The sequence below is a fragment of the Plecotus auritus genome (assembly GCF_963455305.1).
Source record: "Plecotus auritus genome assembly, chromosome: 12".
Classification (NCBI taxonomy): Eukaryota; Metazoa; Chordata; class Mammalia; order Chiroptera; family Vespertilionidae; genus Plecotus; species Plecotus auritus.
This window is the reverse complement of record NC_137778.1, coordinates 36,081,086-36,101,434: the sequence shown is the minus strand read 5'-3', so window position 1 is coordinate 36,101,434 and position 20,349 is coordinate 36,081,086. Positions and strand designations below refer to the sequence as shown.

The 20,349-nt window shown below is 49.4% G+C and overlaps 1 protein-coding gene across 1 annotated transcript in view; it reads right to left on the bottom strand.

The window, feature by feature from the left end:
• Positions 1-875: 875 nt before the first annotated feature.
• NGF (nerve growth factor) overlaps positions 876-20,349 on the bottom strand; it is a 52,832-nt gene continuing 33,358 nt past the window's right edge. The window contains exons 2-3 of the mRNA XM_080648083.1: positions 8,237-8,360; positions 876-1,770 (exon numbers count right to left, since the gene is read on the bottom strand). Coding sequence (XP_080504209.1) covers positions 1,033-1,758 — 726 coding nt within the window. The 5' untranslated portion in view covers positions 1,759-1,770; positions 8,237-8,360 and the 3' untranslated portion in view covers positions 876-1,032. The remainder of the gene's footprint in view (positions 1,771-8,236; positions 8,361-20,349) is intronic.

The following is a 20,349-nucleotide window of genomic DNA, read 5'->3' as shown; positions in this document are numbered from 1 at the left end:
GCGGGAAGCACTGTTCCCCTGGCGTCGCCCACCTTGCCTGGTGCATTTGTGTCGGTTTTCGCTCCATTTACTTGTGTCTTTTCTACCCTCACCCTCTCCGGAGATCCCATGACCCTGCCCACCTCCGGACACTTGTGAAAATCACCCACTGAGAATGAAAACATTTTCAAGTTTTTTTCACGGCCGGTCTCTGACTCCCCTGAGTAGAGGCTGACATCGGAAGTGGCTGTGAGGCCCTTCGTGGGTAGCAAGAGTGTCGGAGACCCTATTATTTCCTCGGGTAACCAAGTCTTTCTGTAGGAAGTGGCTGGAGGAGAAGCTGAGGACCAGCCTTTAGTACTAAGGCAATCTGGACATGAAATCAGATCCACCGTGACAGGCCTCATGTGGTTATTTCGTTGCAACTCTGCTGGATAGCGCCCCAGCTTTTTGCAGATCTTCCCCCAGAAGCCAGCCAGCCTCTCGGGTCCTTGGTGCAAGTCTCCTCCTGCCTACAAAGTGAGTGGGTCCCCCCAGGACGGAGCCTTCTGATGAGGCCCCACAGACGCCCCAAGTGGAGCAATCAAGGCGCATGCATCCAGGCCGGGGGGCAGGTAATCCAAGGATTAGGTAGCTTTGGCTCTGGAATGCAGAACAAAGTTGCAATCCAGCAGGCTTCCCTCCCTAATCACGCCCAATGTGGGCTAATATCTGAAACCAGTTAGCCTTCCCTGAAGCGGTAGTGCGGCTGGGGTGGGCTGAGGGCTCCAGGCAGGCCTTTCAGGGGATCCAGGGGCTGCTGCGGGCAACCCCCCCTTCCCCCCCCCTCCCCGCCCCGGCCGGCCCCAGACTTGCAGATGGTCACCCTGGGGAAAATGACCGGAGTGGCAGCACACAGGATGCTTCCAAAAATTTAATAAATAATGATATTTCTTTAAAACTGTATAAACTATAAATTACCATGCAGTCCTTATAATTTAAAATAATTTACAGGTTGAGGTAGGGAGGGGCCCAGGAGAGGGTGGAGGGAGCTGGGGCGGGGCTGGTGCGTGGTCAGGCTCTCCTCCCAGTCTTCCTGCTGAGCACACACACGCAGGCCGTGTCTATCCGGATGAACCGCCAGGCGGCCTGCTTGTCGTCCATGGTCAGTGCCTTGACGAAGGTGTGCGTCGTGGTGCAATATGAGTTCCAGTGCTTGGCGTCAATGCCCCGGCACCCGCTGTCCACGGGATTGGGGTCCCGGCACTTGGTCTCGAAAAAGTACTGTTTGAACACACTGTTGTTGATGTTCACCTCTCCCAGCACCATCACCTCCTTGCCCTTGATGTCCGTGGCCGTGGTCTTGTCCCCCACCCACACGCTGATGCTGTCGCACACCGAGAACTCGCCCCTGTGGAAGATGGGGTGGGACGTGGAGCGCTTGCTCCTGTGAGTCCTGTTGAAGGAGGTGGCACCACCAGCCTCCAAGTCCAGCTGCTGAGTGTCCGTGGCGACAGGCGGGGGCTGCGTGCTGAACAGCACGCGGGGTGAACGCAGTCGCCGCTTCTTAAAAAGCTTGGGGTCCACAGTGATGTTGCAGGTCTGCCCTGACACCCTGGCGGCTATCGCCCGGGCCGGGGCGCTGCGGGCTCTGCGGAGGGCTGTGTCGAGGGAATGCTGCAGGTTTGTCCAGTGGGCTTGGGGGACGGGGTGCCCTGCTGGGACATCGCTCTCTGCCTGTGGTTCTGCCTGGGTGCCGATCAGAAGAGCTGTGATCAGAGCGTAGAACAACATGGACATCACGCTATGCACCTGAAACGAGGCAGAAACGAGGGTCATCCACGGAGGACTCTGTTGCCCAAAGGCAGTGTCTGGGGTCGCGCAGAATCGGCCTCCCAAGAGGATCACAAGGAGGCTTTACCCAGGAGGCCCTGGGCAAGAGGATCCTGGAAATGACCTTCAACCGGGACACTTTCGAGAGCGAAAGGGGTGCCAGCAGCAATGACACTGGGACCACAGGCATAAATAGGCCTGGCTCAGACACCCGGATATGAGGTCATCCTCTCAGGGTTGGGCTTTTCCAGGAAGGGGCAGAGGCCTGAAATACTGCCCTGTGGCCTGGTATGAATGTGGAAGCATCACTCACAGAATCCCTGGAGCTCTCTGCCTGCCAGCCGGAGGCAGCCGTGAGCGGGCACGTGTGCGCACGGGTGTGCACCGGGAGGCAGCGGGTGAGTTGGCCTCCTCTCCCCTGCCCAACAGTGAGTCCTGCCCAACAGCTTGACTCCCCGGGATGGCAGTGGGCAGGGCTGCCTGGGACATGTCCGGAAGCCTTAGCAAGAACACACACCCTCCTCAGAGCCACCACGCTGTGTCAGCTCTGCGATCCCGTGACTCTGAACACTTACTGTGACTCCATGAAGCATCGTGTTTGCTCTGAGACCATCTTAGTCAGCCAGCCCGTCTGGTCAGCCCTCGCCTATGACGTGATACTGATAACATTTCCTTTCTGTGTGTTGTGAAACTTTTCAAATATGTTCACTTCTAATTTCTCATTAGTCTGTGCGTTAGGTTAGGATTTATCCTCTTTCTCCCATATACGAGGAAAGTGATCCACAGAAAATCAACAAAGAGGCTTAAAGTCACTCACACACACTGGAACAGAAATAGAATCCAAACCTGGTCCTTTACTGAGGGAGTCCACCCTTCCATGCTTTCCTTCCTCCCTCACTTTCTCTTTCATTCTTCAACATGTCCTTGCTTTCTATTATTTGTTCTTAATGAGAATAGATCAAGTGGCATAATCTAGCTCTCCCCAAGAGGCAGTGCAAGCCCTGAGCATGAGCCAGACGGGCTCCGAGCTGCATATGGTTGCCCACCAGTAACCAGCCCACCCCCATGCCCGGGTCAATTAGCTGTGGCACTAGCTCTCTTCTTGAGCTGGTGAGCCTCTGTTCACACGCGCAGACTCACATCCATTGTCAGCTCCTTTGTGAAGCTTCCCCAGGTCTTCTTAGTAGGGTAAGAGCATCCCCTGTAGAGGGTGTTCAAATTCCTAAGTCTATCCCTCCCCCCATGTCTCCTCCCCATGCCCATGGATCCTTCTGCTCCCTGCCTGCTTGTCCAGCCTGGCACAGATACCAACTTCGTCTTGAGACATTCTCAGGTCACCCCAATCAAAAGTGATCTCTTTCCATTCTCAACTTGAGAAGTGTGTGTGTGTGTGTGTGTGTGTGTGTGTGTGTGTGTGTTCGTGTGTTCTCTCCTGCTAAATCAATGTAGTGGAAAGAACTCTGCATTGGACCTGGGGTTAGAAAACCTTGTTTGGATTCGAGCTTGGCTACGTGTTAGCAAAAGGAAGTCACCGATCTTTCTGAACCTTAGTTTCCTTATTGATACACGTGGGCAATAAACACCATTTCACAGGGTTGTTGATAGGATTAATCGGGCGCTCATAAAATCCGAGTTAACGCTGAGTCCCTGTCATATCCTGTGGTCAAAGACTTCATCTTTTTGAATTAGATAGCTGCTTCTTCACTCCCGAGCTCACTCCATCTACATCTTGTCATAGCGCCTTGTTTTACCGCCATCAGGCTTCTTTCAGAGTGTAAGGATTCGAGCCTGTCCCCCTCCTGGCTGTGCCACAGCTGTGTCACAGCAGCTAGTCACTCGATCGCTGGGTGTGCGCCCCCCTCGTTGCCTGCCCGTGCATAACCCTACCACCCTCCTAGTGCTGCAGATAACCATTTACACGCCTGTCTCCCCAAGAGCACGTTAGAAGCTGTGCCATTTGCATTTAAATGTTCTGGGGCCATGGGCAATGCCTGGCATGTCCTCAACAACTATCAGGAGAAGGGACGGAAGAGTGAACGGGGATGGCCAGGGCAGCTCCCCATCTGCCTTCTGTGCACCATGGTGCATGTTTGGGTTTTGTGCACGTGGCCAGACCCAGCGTTCCTAACGCTTTAAGCGATGCATTCCGCTCAGTACCGTGCTTTTCTGCAGCTGGAAATAGACAGCTCTTTGATCAGATACCAAGAATAAGACCGTCACATTCTTTTCTCTTTGGTCACTTTGAAAACACTTGTGTTTGCTCCAGTTCCCCAGCCTGCTGTGCAGGGGTTGGGGCACGTCTGGGCTTCTGACCATGCCTGGTTCTGCTGGCCAGTGGCCAAGCCGATCAGTGTCAGCGGCTGTTAGAGAGCTCATCACTCAGGTGGCAGCGGAGTTCACTTTTGCTCCTTTTCATGCTTCCTTCCTCTCTGCTTCTTAGTACACGGTATCTCATTAGGTAGATGGAGGGAGAAGAACGGAAACATATTCATCCCTCTCTCTCCAAATTAGAACTTGGATAAGGAAACGAAAGAAAGGACTACACTGGAGGGTTTTGATGGGAATGAGGGCCATATTGCTCCCTGTTTCCCATTTCCAAGGGTTCCCGTTGGTGCTCTCACCCTCTTCTAAGGAGTCCCCTGAAATTGCTGTGTGGTCCATGCCTGGAGACTGACACCTTAAAAGCGAGGCATCTGAAACAGTCCCTTGTAGGACCATCACCTCCTCCTCTTTTCTCAACAACAGCAGCCCAGTGGGGGCCCCTTGCTGATCACGCAGCCGTTCCACAGCTACTGTCTCCTGACACCTCTCCCACTCCTTCTCTGCGTGTTTCTCCGCATGTCGCTCTCTCCGTGCCCGGACCACCGTTCCTTCACTCTCCAGCCCCAGACCTGGGCTCACCACTGGACTCTGCTCTTTCCTCGTGCCCTCCCTCCAGCCCTTTAGGTTCTGGTTCAGTAGCATCTCTTGAAACTGTAATATCTCCCCTCTAGACCTGGACCCTCATCTCCCTTCTCCCAGTGCCTGCTATCCCTGGCCACCCGTTCACCCTCTTAAAGTGCTGCTCTGATCACAGCCCGCTCAGAGCACCCAGCAGTGAGTCAGTTGTCTCATGAGCCAGTGGGACTGCTCAGCCACACGTCAGGCCCTGCCCGCCTTCACTGCCTCACACATTTGGCATTCCGGGTAAACAGAACTCCTCCCGGAGCGTCTGCTCTGTGCTTCCCTGCCACTGGCCTTGGTCCGCCTCCTCTGTCCCAGGCATACTCCCCGCTGGCCCTCTCTGTGTCTTTTCTGCTCCCGTCTCTGCTGGCTGGACTCCTTCCTGTTGTCTTTTAACACCCAACGAAGATGCCACCTCCACTGGGGCCCTCTTCCTGTTTCCAAAGAGACAAACTCTCTCCCTCCTCCATTTCTAAAAGCATTTTCTCCAGTCTCTTATCGCAATTGTGTTCTTCTCTTATCATTCCTTCTAGAAGGCAAACTCGCCGAAGGCAGAACATCCTGTTCATCTTTGCTGTGACTGGTGACCTTGCACCCGAGGCTAGCTCGCTTCTAAGAATCTGAGTGTGTGGACAGGTCTCCTCCCTTCAGTGCTCCTTCACGTCTCCATCTGAGTGGTAACGTTTAAGGTAGCTTCCAACTGTGACCTTTGAGTTTAAGCAAACATAGTCACACTTTAGTCTCAGACGACCACCATAAAGCGAATATTGTGGTCCAGCAAATAACACAGATTTTTTGGTTTCCCAGTGCATATAAAAATTATGTTTACACTATGCTACAGTCCACGAAGTGTGCAATAGCATTGTGCCTAAGAATACAATGTATAACACCTTCCTTAAAAACTACTTCATTGCTATAAAATGCTAACCATCATCGGAGCCTTCATTCAGTGAGTGGTAATATTTTGCTGATGGAGGGTCTTGCCTCGATGCTGATGAAAACGAAATATCTGTGAAGTGCGCCAAAGCGAAGCGTGATCCGACGAGGTCTGCCTGCACACAGCTGCCCGCTCTGCTGAGCTGCCTTGGCAAAGCTCTCACAGGCTAATGCTACGTCTCAGTCCACCGTCAGCACATAGCAGCGGGCCTGGTGGCGTGCACTCACGGCGGGGATTTGCGTCATGGACAGATAGTTTCATAAAGATTTGCAAATGCTCTCATTTGAGTTTCAGAGGAAAAGGTATTATTTTTTTTAAAAAAATATTTATTTGATTTACAATAGTGTGCCCCTATAATCTTTTTAAATTAAAAAAGTCTTCCTTTTAAAAAATCATCAGTAGATTAAAAAAAAAAAAAAGAAACCAGCGTGTTTTCTATTCTAGTGATATAATGCGCAACGCACAGTTTACAAAAGAACATTCTCTCCTTAGTTGAAGTGAACCTGGCAGGATTTTCATCTTATAATTTTTAATAACAACCTTTGAAATGATGACAGTCCTCACCAGCCTCCACTAAGCAGAGCCCCGTGAGCTGAACGATCGACTGATGGTGAAGACAGGCTGACGGTGTGAATGCTCCGTGATTGTCCTGCTCCTCCCAGAAAGGAAGATAAATGACTAAGAGTCGGGGGACCCACCAGTGCCTTTTATCCAGCTACTAACAGGCAGCCCAACTCTTTCGTCCCTTCCTGGACCTGGGGTACCTCACACACGGCAATAAGGAGAGACATTTCCGGCACCAGGTGAATGAGCTTTGCATAGAGTTTGGCCTCATCTGAATAGGGGATGAAACTGCTGGACAGAGCTAAGCAACTGGCCCAAATAGGAGGGCCGATGGCACCCAGAGGCTTGGCAACCTGCCTTTGGAGGTGCGTTGCCGAGGGGAGTAAGATCCTTCCTGCCTCCGGGGGCTAGTGCCAAGAGCTCTTAGTGATGCTCGGGCCAGAGATTGCATCAGTGAGCCAAGGTCACTGCGTGTTGGTGAGAGAGGAAATTCTTGTGGCTGAGGAAATCCAGTCTCCTCCTCCTCCTCCATCTCACTCGCCACATTGTGACAGTGGGTCAAGGGTCAGGTCTTGTTTTACACTCGGCCTCCGCTGTAAATGTAAACGGCTGCTGTCTTCAGTTGTAGGCTCAGACACTCCCAGTGGTCGGGGCCTGGGTGGCGTGTGAGGGATTCTGTGGCTCCTCAGCTCCCCGGGGAGCTAGCCCTGAGGCTGCCGTGGAGAAAGGCACTGATGGAAGAAAACCCAGCCCTTTGCTAGCATTTCCCAGGGGCTCTCCAAGGGACGTCAGGGGGTCTCAAGTCCACAGGTGCAGTGCATGGGAAGTACTCGGAGAATTTGTTAAGCCACAGACTGCTGGGCCCCTCCCCCGGTTTCCGATTCGGTAGGCCTGGGGTGGGGCCTGAAAATCTGCATTTCTCACAAGTTCCCAGGTGATACTGATGCTGCTGGCTTGGGGACCACATTGTGAGAACCACTCATCCAGTTCAATCGTTGAACTTTACAGAGCAGAGAAATGGGCCTTGAAGGCTAAGTGACCTGGGGTTATGCAGAGAGTAAGCGGCAGACTCCACAGGTGCGCCCTTGACATTGCTCAGCACTTTCCAGCGGACAGAGTCCTGAAGCCCCACACACGTCGTAATTGCTGGAGTCCTGGGCTGGGTTTACTCAACCCCCCAACATCAAAGTGAAAATTCCTTTCAACAGACCATAAGTCTTACCCTCCTTAGGCCACAAATCCAGATACCAGGAAACATTTGGATATTTAGTTATTTTAAAATCCAGTTTATCAGGTTTCTGGGCCTCATGTAAACTTGATCCGAAAGTGCTTAAAATGCCCATGGCGGAAATAAGCAGCCAGAACACGCTGGCACGTGTGGGCAACTGTGGATTTATTGGGCACTGCAGGACAGAATGGAAACAGAATCTACTGATCCTTGTTCTTAGAGACACATCTTAAAATGAATGAGTTGAGATCCTATTATCATCTCTTGGGCTTAACTGTCTCGTTAACCATCACAACAAGCTGGGGAGGTAGGCCGTATTATTCCCATTTTGTAGAGGAGGAAGAGACACGGTAAGGGTAACTGGACCATGGGCACACACCTGGAGGGAAAGGAACTCAGAGCCGGGCCTCTGCCTCCAGATCTGGGCTCTCCCCTCGCTCCTTTCCATGGCCAAGGGCATGGGAGTGATCAAGGACCTCGCATCCCACCAGGCTGCCTGCACAGAGAGACCAGGAGCTGCGTGGAGGGTCTGTCTCTGTGAGGCCCTGTGTCCCGTCACTTTAGCGGTGGGCGCTCAGACTCCCAGCATGTCCCTGGAAGCCCCGAGAGCACAGGGACTTCCTTCCCACATGGGCCAGGAGAGTCACAGGTGTTGGAAACCCATGATCAGCAGTGGGATCCAATACCCCTTCCTCAGCCTGGGGCTCATTTCCAGCCCTCCCGGCAGCTCCAGAGCCAGGAACCATGGTGAGACGGACACCCCCAGTGCTCACCTCAGTGTGGCCAGGACGGAAAGCTGCTTCCTTGGAAAAGCCGTTATTGGGCCCGGACGCTGAGCTGAGCTTGGGTCCAGCATGCCATCCAGCCACCTGGACTGCGCGACCACGGGCCAGGACTCTGTGGGAGGAAAGAGCTGGCATTAGATGGGCCCTTCGCCACATTCTCAGGCAGATGGAGAGCTGTGCCCCAGGCAGGAAGGGAGGGATGTGCCAACAGGACAAACCCCATTTCCCTGAGTTCTGGGATTTCATCAGCATCAGAGCTCAGGAAGGAGCTGGAGCCCAGCTTCCCAAACTGCTTGGGGCCGACCTTGCACAGACCTACGGTGGCATCTGCCTTTCACTCTGTGCCAGTGCTTTTGGTTTCTGCTGGGACACAGTCTGGCTGATCTTATGCCTAGCATAGGCGCTTCCAATCCCACACCAGAGTCCTGCTCCAGCATACCCCTAATCCGGCATCAACATGGATGTTATTCTGTATATCACACACATGTAGATGTAGTAGACCCAACTCTGGACCAGCCTAAGATAACACACAGAAGGAAAAGTCCTGACACCTGAGAGTAAATTGGTGCTTTGATGAAAATCCAGGCAACCTGACCACTTGACAGATAAGAGAGCTCTACAGGACTGGGATGGGAATCTCAAGAACCATTGCACAAGCCAAATTCCAGGAAGCAGAAGCTATGGAGATCATTCAAAGAGAAAAAAATGCTACCCAGTTTTAGGTTGTAGTTCCTGGAAGTAATGGAAGGTTTCTATTTTCTCATTGTGTAAACTTCATATCTATATATATGCTTTATTCATTTATTCAGCAATATTTCCTGAGCACCTACTGTGTGCCAAGCACTATTTTAGGTGCTGGGACACAGCAGTGAATAAGACGACAAAGTCTCTGCTCTCATGGAGCTTATAGTCTTATGTAAATAAGATTATCTTCAGGTTCTTCTTATGCCATGAAGGAAATATGTGGGGTGTGATGACAGTGGGCAAGTGCAGGGAGTGGCCAGGATGCTCAGTGAAGGGTTCTCTGAGGAAGTGGCCTTCACATTGAGATCTGAAGGATGAGAAGGAATGAGGGAGAGAGCATTTCAAGCAGAAGGAACAGCAAGTGCCAAGGCCCTGAGGTAGAAACAAGTCAAAGTTGCTGAGCGAGTAGGGAAGAGTCCTAGGAAATGAGTTGGGATGAGGCAGAAGGAGCCAGGTCTGCAGGGACATAGCTGGGAACTATGGTTTTATCCTAAGGGAAATGGAAAGGGAGTGAAAGGATTTAAGTAGGAGAGTTACATGACACTCTTTAAATGAATGAATGAATGAATGAATGAATGAATGAATGACTAACTATTGTGTCTGCTGCAGAATTTGTAGGGTGTGGCAACTCTAATAAAAGAAAAAAAAAACTATAAATGACATTGTTACCCTTCCTGTCTATATTCTTCCCAACCCCCCAAACTCCTTTCCCCATCAAGTCTTTTTCCACTGTGAATCCCCACCAGTTACCTTCCTTCAACCCGCCCCCCTCATTTTGTGCTACAGAAGCAAATATCAATGAAGACACGGTGGCCCCAAGTCCCTCACATAGAGGAGCTGAGGACAGAGAGGTAGGAGGGCCCCCGAGCAGTTCTCCTGCTGCTAGAATCATGAGCTGGGGTGCTTCCATTCCTCTTCCCTACCCACTTTACTCAAAATATTCTTTTTGCTTTGGAAGTACCAGGAAAACCTTCCTACTCAATCGGGCTTCAGGCCTACAGAAGCACGCTTACTCAAAGACTCTCAAAAAAGGTTATATTCTGCAGCAAAGAACATTTCCACTCTCTCTGGGTTGGATTTAGCACAGGACAGGGAGGATGTCATGTGCCTCAGGGTAAGAGGTTGGCACCATGGAGTCCGGTTCCATCACTTGTGGGAAAGAGGATCTGGATCTGATCTAGTCCACAAACTCTTTTTTCCTTTTTAAGAAAATCTCTATTGCTGAAAATAATACATATGTCAGGGTACCAGGAACTCTTCGTTTTGGTCCAGTTCGCTCTCCTTCTAGGGTAGGTCACTCAGTATCTTTAAGGAGCTTCCTCTGACATAGGACGAGGAACTGCCACAGGTGATAGCACAGGTCCCCTCCAGCTCTGATCGTCTGTGACTCTATGAGCGTTAATGTTTTCCAGCCCACGTCCCTACTGGGTACTTGACGAACGCTTGCCCCCATTCAAACACTGGAATTCCTTTATTCCATTAATTAAACATTAAACCTGCAAGTGTCTTGCCAGCTACTGTGTTAGGTGTTAGGGACACAGATAACACAATATAACATTTAACCTCCAAGAGCAAATAACCTAGAGGCGAGGAAAGGCCAGCACAGGAACTTGTCACATACTCAGCACAACACGATAAGTATGATGGGTAGTGGACGTGATATGGAAGGAGGACTGAGTCTTACCTGGCCAGACTCGCCAGAGACGTATGTTCCCAGAGGAAGTAACATCTGAGCAGGGTTCTTAAGGACGAATAGGAGCTCATTAGGGAAGATGGGGAGGAAAGGCATCACAGAGCCCCAGAATTCAAGAACTGGCAAGAGGTCCAACGTGACTTAGTAGGGGGTTGGGGGGGAGGTGAGAGGAGTATGTGATGGGCCTTATACAGAAGTAGGTGCCTATGAGCTTGTAGAGTTCACTGCTGTGGCCCACCCACTGACTGCAATTTCACAAAAAGCCTCCACTTTTTATCTAGGGAACAACCAGGGAAGTAAGAGTGACCAGAAATACTCTGGATATCCCACTATATGCCAGGATGGCCTCCAATCTAGATGATTAGAAGAAGAGCGAAGTTCGAACGAAATAAAAAACACTACAACCTCTAAGCAGACCTGCCTTTCTGGGGGCCAGCTATAGACCAACCACAAAAGGTGCCCTGCCCCTATTTCAGCATTCTCTGGGCCACGTTGCCTTGGTGCATGCCTGAGTATTGTACCTGAGACCCGGTCTAGCATCTCCCATTCCTTTGGCCTTCTCTTGTTCAGTGCAGGCATAGGTGGCTCGCCACTGGAGAGAGAAGTCCACTGTCCAGAATACGGAAACACTATGTGATTCTCACAGACATGACTGCCATTGTTTTTAGTCTCCTGCTAGTAAAGGTTGGGGCTCTAAAATTAAATCTGATTTAAATATTACCAGTTTCTAATGCAAAAATATTAGGAACAAACAACCCAAAGGCATATCTATTTTTAAAACCCTGTCTGTTCTCATGAGGTAATCACTTCATCAGATGGCTCTCACACTTCTATACACGCATGAAAATAGATCCCAGCTCCTCTCGGGACCATACTCTGTTCCTTCCTGTAGGGCACAAAGGGATACTGGTGAAGTCTGCTGTGCCACTCCCAGACCCGGACAGCCCTCTCCTATCCTGGGCCTCATGCTTTACAGCAGTGATTCTCAAGGTGTGTACGTAGGAGTGTTAGCAATATCTAGGAACTTGCTAGAAATGCAAATTCTTAGGCACCTCCCATCCCCGAGTTTAAGCCTGTTATGTTAGTATGGTCCTCTCTGTTGATGCGTGCCCAGCATCCCCTTTACTTTTTTAAGGCCTCAGCGATATTTTGGTCAGTTGTAGCCAAGAAGCTTAGATTAATGGCAAGTTGTTCAAAATCCATTCAATACGTAGTTTAAGGAAACTGACTCTACTGGTAGTTTATCAGGAGGGAAGGGCATTGGCTCAGCTATGGCAGCCTAACTTCCATCAGCACCCCCCAGAGCCCTCCATGCTCGCATTCTGTGCAAGGTTCTACCTTCCTCTTGGCTCCCAGTTTCTGCTGCCCTCCCTCACCCCAAACCCTCTATAGCAGTGGCTCTCAACCCTGCCACACACTGGAATCATCGGGGCGGGGGGGGGGGGTGAGTTTTAGGAGCTCCTGACATCTGTGCCACCTCCAGAGATTCTGATTTAACTGGTCTGGAGGGCTACCTGGGTCTCAGTTATTTATAAAGCTCCCAAGGCAATCCCAAGGAAAAGCCAGGCCTGAGAACCACTGCTGTTCAGGGTGAATGGGACGCTTGACATTGACTTTGATGAGCTAGTAATTAAGAGAAATTATCAAGAAATTAACATGGCTCAGCAAATGTAAAGGTCAGGTGTGGTCACATTATTGGCAAAGTGTGAGAATACAGCTGGCAGAATCTCTGGGGGAATGCTGTCCCTATCTCCCCTGCCCTCCCGCCCCCCTACTCCCCCCGCCCCCGCCCTCGTTGTCTAGATGTAATTGACATTTGTGAATTGGAAGGTTTTCTTTTTACTCCTTGCATGCCATTTAAAATGTTGTTTGATGTTGGAGCTATGGTTAGCTTATTATTAAGTCCAAGGATTATCGGCTGACATTTTTAATACCAAAGATTTGGGGATGCTTGACCAAAAAGATCTCTTGGATGACTCTTCAGAAGTAATGGCCAGTTCCGAGAGCAGCTTACACCACATGGAAGATGCTAGAGCGCTGGTGTGAAGTGCAGGCTCCGTTCTCCGGCTTCCACCTGCTGGTGGTCTGTGAGCTTGGAAAACTCGCTAAAAATGTTGCGCTTAAGAACACATTGTAGAGGGCGTCATAATTGTTTGTGCTGTTGCTGTGGTTTTCATTGCTGTAACCATTCCCTTTAATTCTCTCCTCTCTCTGTTAGTTCTTATTCTGAGCCTCTACACAAAGAGAACATTTGGAGTCTTTTGCATTGCATGTCTGTTTTCCTAATTTTTAGCCTAATCAGAAGTTTTCTATTATGGATTATGACTGTGAGGTTTGCTGAGTAGGAGCTCTTTTTTTTTTTTTGGAAAAAAAATTCAATTTTGGCCATTTCGAGATGATTTGATGTGTTTTAACTATTTAGTGGTTTTGGCACATCCAGTAGGAAAATAGTGTATCTGGCACCGAGGACTTAGGAAGACATTAAAGTTCAGCAAAACCACTATTCTTTTTCACTGGAAATTTCAATAATCACAGTTCTAAAGGGCCTTGCCACACACTTCCCTGAAAAAGGCATGGTCCTATGGTTCTCTTGGAGATTCTGGGATAAAGTACAAAACCCTTTCTGGCATTTCCCAAGAGAGTCCGGCAGCTCAAGGAAGAAGCTATCGTGGTTGGTTGATCTTGAGCTTCAGAATGAAAGAGCATTTGCTAGGAATGTGTCTGACACTCTGGGGTGTGTGGTGGGCCAGTCTGTGTGGCATTTGCCTGACTGAATTCCTGAGCTGTGCAATGTCAGCACCACAGAAAGTCTTTCACAGTGTGGGTACTTACAGCATTAACGTGGTTGAAGATAAGAAATCAAACACACAGCGACCTCCTATTATAGAGCTGAGGGCAGTATTTTTTTTTTTTTTTCAGGAATGTGCTGCTAAATAACAGTCATTGTAGTGCAGCCCATCAAGTTAGTAAATTCCAGTAATAAATCTGTAATCTCCATTGGAGTGTCAAAAACAATCCAATAGTTTTTCAAACTTTTCTGTGACCCTTAGAAAACATCTCCTTGGTTCCAACTGGCTGATCCTTAAACCACAAGAAAAAGATCCATTTCAGCTCTGCTTTTGGCCTCTCCCTGTCTGTTGTTCCCATATTTGGGACTAAGAGCAGACAGAAGTACTGGGGAAAAAAGTGGACTCTCAGGTTGGCTGGAATCAAAGTGTCTGTCCAATAATACCAGTACCTATCGGGGTCACCAGTCCACTGCAGACCTCAGGGGACCCCTTGGGATGGAATATGTACATGAATGAAAACAAAACGTTGCCAGTGAACGTGAACTCAGATCCAAGCTCTTTATCCTATTTGTTTTATAGGATTAAATGTCCTCAGCTCTTCTTGAGCTGACCTCTTCCTCTCAGTGTGCGGTATGTTTTCCAAGCAATGGGTCAAGCAATGTTACAACATGTAAGTCTATAATGCAATTCAGATGTAATTTAAGAAGGTTAGACAAGCTAAAGTTTCATAGTCCTGAGAAAGACCAGGAAAAATCCTGGTTTAACAGACGCAGTGTTCTGGGGCTTTTTTAAAAAAAGCAGGCAGTCCACCCTTCAATAAAAGAGGGATGCAGGACAAGCTATGGGACTCGAATATAAGGATCCCAGCAAAATGCCACCTTTACTTTTAAAAATGTCCATGAGGCAAGGGCATTTCTGTGTCACTGCAAAAACTGGTGCATCTCAACCAGCCTGCATCCGAGAAAACAAGGACCACAAGTAGCCAGCCCCAAACACCCCGGGGGCGGGGGGGGGGGCGGGGAACCGAGTCCCAAGGCCACGTCAGATGCCTTCTGACTCCACACCACTCTGGAGCGACAGCTGCCACCATGTCTCCTGCTCCCGGTGTATGGCTTTGAAACTATCCCAGTCCCAATGGTCTCCTACCACACAGGGACATACACATCTGATGAGGGAATGTCAGAATGTCATCGGTGTGGTTAACTGCCCTGAAGGGCTGTTTGATGGGCATCCTTAAGCTTCTCTCAGGGAGTTTCACCTCGCTCTTTTACTGTCAGGAGGAAAGGTCGGGGAGGTGGAATCCTGCCGTCCCTTCTGAAGTCACTGGAGTCTCACATAATTACATTTCAGAACATTCCTAGTCTTCTAGTGTTTCTCTCTTTAGGTTTTACTTGACCATGACACAAACAGAATAAACACTGCGCACTAGGAAATTCACTCGGGAGCTCACAAGAGGCCCACAGAGTGCATCTGTCTCCAGGGACCCGGCACACTGTGGGCAATTAGATAGTCAAAGATGGGGCAGAAGCTTTCCCCACTCAATCATGATAGTAGTGGTGGTGGTGGGGGGTGGGGGGAGAGAGAGAGAGAGAGAGAGAGAGAGAGAGAGAGAGAGAGAGAGAGATAGATCAGACATTCACCCTGTTGCTTCTAAAGAGGTAAGTTTGGATGTTTAAGACTCAGAGAAATAGAAACTAACTTCAGAATCTCTGTTGTTATTTTACACTAGAGGTCTGGTGCACAAAATTCATGCACAGGGGTGTGGGGCTGTCCCTCACCAATCAGGGACCCCTCGAGGGATGTCCGACTGCCCGTTTAGGCCCAATCCTATCACAATCCAGGACTGCTGGCTCCCAACTGCTCGCCTGCCTGCCTTCCTGATTGTCCCTAATCGCTTCTACCTGCCAGCCTGATCACCCCCTAACCACTCCCCTGCCAGCCAGATTGATGCTTAACTGCTCCCCTGCCAGCGTGATTGCCCCTAACTGCCCTCCCCCGCCAGCCTGGTCACCCCTAACTGCCCTCCCCTGCAGGCATGGTCACCCCTAACTGCCCTCCCCTGCAGACCTGGTCTCCCCCAACTGCCCTCCTCTGCCGGCCCGGTCACCCCTAACTGCCCTCCCTGCTGGCCTGATTGCCCACAACTGTCTTCCCCTGCAGGCCTGGGTCCCCCCCAACTGCCCTTCCCTGCAGGACCAGTCGCCCCCAACTTCCCTCCTCTGCCAGCCTGGTCACCCCTAACTGCCCTCCTCTGCAGGCTTAATCGCCTCCAAATGCCTTCCCTTGCAGGCCTTGTCTCTCCCAACTGCCCTCCCCTGCTGGCCTGATTGCCCACAACTGCCCTCCCCTGCAGACCTGGTCTCCCCCAACTGCCCTCCTCTGCCGGCTCGGTTACCCCTAACTGCCCTCCCCTGCAGGCTTGATCGCCCCCAACTGCCCTTCCTTTCAGGCCTGGTCCATCCCAACTGCCCTCCCCTGCTGGCAATCTTGTGGTGGCCATCTTGTGTCCACATGGGGGCAGCCATCTTTGATCACATAGGGGCAGCCATCTTGTGTGTTGGAGTGACAGTCAATTTGCATATTACTCTTTTATTAGATAGGATAATTAGACCGTTTGAGCCATGAAGAAAGGGCACTGATGACTCTGCAGTCCAGTGGCTTCCCCTGACAGACAGGCCAACAGAGGCTCGGGGCCGGAGCTGGTTGCATCCCAGCCCCACCAGTTTTCAGCTGGGTGACCTTTGGCAAGTGACTTAACCTCTCTGTGCCTTGATGTCTCCACTCAAAAATCAGAATAATTATACCTTCCACAATGGGCTATTGAGAAGATGAAATAGAATAAGCATTTAGCCCAGTGTTTGGCACCTTGTTGGTGCTACATAAATATAGGGTGTCCCCCAAAATGTATACACACTTTAACAGCTGATAACTCACTTAATTTTCACTCCTTTTCAGGTTTAACTGATTTGAAATAATGGGTGAAGCCACGCTAAGCTTTGAACAAAGAAAATTTATCCTAAAGTGCCACTAGACTTTTTTTAATGGGGATACACAAAAGATAAAATTTATGGTACAAAACTGGCAACAGTCGACAAATTGAGGACACACACATACTGAACACAATGATTCTTGATGCTTGTGATTCCACTGCTTCACGTTATCAGCAGTGCCTGAACCAGAATGGTCATCAGTTTGAAAACATTGGGAAAAAATTATTCCTTTCTGTGGATTCTTTTAAATGTTTCAAGTGAACTGTATGTTAATAAACACTGACTTTATAATCAGTCAAAGTGGGTAAACATTTTTGGGGACACCCTGTATTAGCTATTCTTAATATCATTAAAGACAGTCAGCTGTCATCAGGCAGCGAGTTACTGGCAGGCTGGGTGCAGAACAGAAGTGAAGCCTGTGTCCACCCCGTGTCCTCATCTGGCTGTCTCTGTGCTTCACGTCCCAATCGTGGCCGCAGTGGCTGGCCGTGCACATGCTCAGTGGCCCCGTCTGCAGCTGCAGGATGATTATCTGCAATCATTTGCCAACCAAGATGCTGAGTAGGAAACTGAAACATTTGCCTTTGAAATGATCCATTTCCTTCAGCCCTGTTGCAGTCAAACAGAGGAAGCTACTTGTTATAACTAGCTGGGGGCGAGGGGAGGGCGGCGGCGGCAGCACAGTGTTCTTTGGGTAATGCAAACCCTTGCCAGGACCCATAGAGTTAACAGCATCTTAGCGTAGGTAATTGCAGCCTTCTAAGAGAATACATCAGGAAAGTGTCCTCATTGTCAAATTTATGCTCAACGATCCAGGGATTTGGGACACATTTAGGCACCAGCTGGATGGTTGACTTCTTGAGGTCTTTGGTGTTTTTCTCTTCGTGGGCCGGTCCTGGACTGGGCACTTAATGATTGTTTACTGAACAAAACTGAAAACTCTTCACACAGCTGCACCCAGCTTATTTAAAGTGAGTCACTATTTCATATTATATTGGGAAATAACAAGTGGCCCTACTTTATATTCCTGGGTAACTGGGAGCCCCCACCACTTTGGCAATGTGGCGTTTCACTGAAGGAGCGCGCCCCCTCGGTGGGCTGACAGGTGCACTGCTGAGGAGCTAAGAGACTTAGCTCAGTAGACCTTCATTCCGCCTGCATCACAGGCACTAAAGAGCACTCACAGGTGCTGGACAAAACCTAACTCCTTCCTGTTTCCAGTTTGCTTATTTTTCTTGTCCAGAATTTCTTTGGAGCAAGCTCTGCTCCAGCGCAGCCGCTGGTAATGTGCAGTCCACTGGGATGGCAATCACCTCATTGTTTAGTTACCACCCCTGAAAATATGAAAAAAAGCAAGAGAGAAAGCAGAGCTCACACATACAGAAGAGGGTGGAGGCTGCGTGATGATAATGAAAACCATTTGCTAGCGTTTCACTCCTTCCTTTGTGAACCAGCCGAGTTGCTGGCACCAGGCCTCTGTCTGTGAGGGAGCTGCACCTCCAAGGCCTTCCAGGGACCCGCTCCACCCTGTCCATCAGGAGTGTCACCCTTTGTCCCCAGGAAGGAGGGGGCTTGACTGACCGCCCCAGCTGCCTCGTCCGCAGCCCCCAGGCCATCTCCAGCTCTCACCATCGGTCTCACCCAGGGCACTACCCCTCCTGTGTGATGGTGCGTTGACCTCGGTTCTTGTCAAGCTCTGCCTAAGCCAGACTTCGGTTCACTGTGTAGGAAGGTCTCTCCTCTATAGTCTGCATCCTGTCCACCTATCTGTGTCCAGGACTTGCAGCCCGGCTTTCTTTTTAACTGTTTTTACTTTTCTTTTTATTCCACAGACCTGGTTTCTATATTCCTAAAATATAGCTTCACACTTTTTTTTTAGGATAAGAAACAAAAATAAATAAAAATTTAAAAGTAAAACTAAAATTCCAACAAACAAAACCCCCAAACCCACAACCCGTAGAACAGGGTAGATTTGCCAAAGCTCGTCTGTTTGGCTTGCACTGTCCCTGAGAGAGGAATCACCTCCAAAGGCGCATGTTATAGTTATGGACAAGATCCCTCCTGCCAAATGCTCTGTGCTCAGTAAGTCTGAGTACCCCCCTCTCTGCCCACTTCTCAAATCTACCACAGCATTTATACACGTCCTGTTCAGGTCCATAGAGCATGGCAGCATTATCTCCATCAACCACCACCTCCATCACCATGACTATGACCTCCTCCCCCATCACTGCCTCACCATCACCACCACCATCATCTACTCCAACACTTCCTCCTACCACCATGCTATCACCACCTGTTACCACCACCAACATGACCATTTGCACCATTTTACCATCACCATTACCACTCCCACCTTCAATACCACCATCACCATTATTACCATCACCATCACCACCACTACCACCACCAAAAGATTAAAGAACTTCCTGGAGTTAGAGAACTTGTTCCCCAAGGCCTCCTCTTAGGATGTCAATAGAATGAGCAAGCCTGGGGGTCAGTTAGTCTCTTCCAGAGTAGGTAGATGAACGGTTTTGGTCCATGTAACGCCCAACTGAACTGGGTCTATTCATGAAAACATTGCTTTCCTGTATATTCTATTATAGTATATCCAGAAACCATTCTGGAAGCTGTTTTTTATTTTCTTTCTCCTGATATATTTTTGTGTTAATTTTGTATTCCCAATAATGTAGATGTCAACATTATTCAGTTTAGACCTTGATACAATTATCTCCAAAGAGGAATATCTATAACTGTCACAAGGACATTATGTGCACACACACACACACACTCCAGAAGGTAAATGAGGAATTATGGGCCTTGGTCCTCCAAAACGAGGCAGGTTCTTTTGATTGCCTGATGCAATGAGTTAAGGATAAGTGCATAATTTTTGCCAATCACTTTTGAGTTTTTCTGCGTCTTCACCCCTGGAGACAAGTGGATTTGTGCTTAGGTCTGCAGGAAGGAACACTCCCTTTCACCCCTCCCCTTGGCCCTGACAAGACTGACTCCCTGGCAGTGATTGGCTCCCACTTGAAAGAGGGGCGTTCCCTGAGAGTTAAAGGCCAGGCTCTCTCCTGGCCCTTCTGTCCCAGCGGGGATATAGACCCACCAGCTAACTGGCACAGGAGGCAGGCTTCTTTCTCAGCCACTTGTTCAGACTGAGTGGGGAGCTTCTTCCTGTGGGGCCATGAGGGTGAGTATGCCAACACTGGAAGTTTGAGCTTGAGCTTGGGGGAGAAAGGGCAGGGGTGGGACAGAAATCCCCAAGGAGCCCCCTTAGGCTGTCTGAGAGGTAGTGATTAGGATAGAATTACCTATATTTAGGTGTAAAGTTCAATGTAATGTAATATGATGTATTAAAATATATGTTAAGAACTTCCCTAGAATAAATTGTGGGTTAGAAGTGAATGCAATTACTACCACTGATAACATTTATTGTGTTGTATATGCCAGGCGCTATACTGGGGGGTTTTCTATATATCCTCTTTTAAAATACTTACTAAAAATCTTCTGAGGGCAGTATCATCGCCATTTTATAGGTAAGGAGCTTCAACTTAGCATGTAGAGGGGAAGTGCAAAGCCACCCTGCCTAGGGGATGGGAGGATGGAAAAAGCCCCGGTCTCTCACTCTCTGGTCCTCTCCCCTTCACTCCGCTCTGGACTGCTCAAAATCTGACCACGCAAAGGAGCGAGGGCTGTGTTCTCTGGGTTTTGCATTCGAGGGTCATTTCTGCTCCTGTGATACGGATAATGTATGGACAGGATTCTGCATGTTTTCTATTCTTGACTTGACACATTTATTTTTAGAATCTAGTACCGATTTTCTAATTGTAATTTGCCTTGACTCCTCGACTTGTCTGTCACCAGACCCTCCTCGCTAACAAC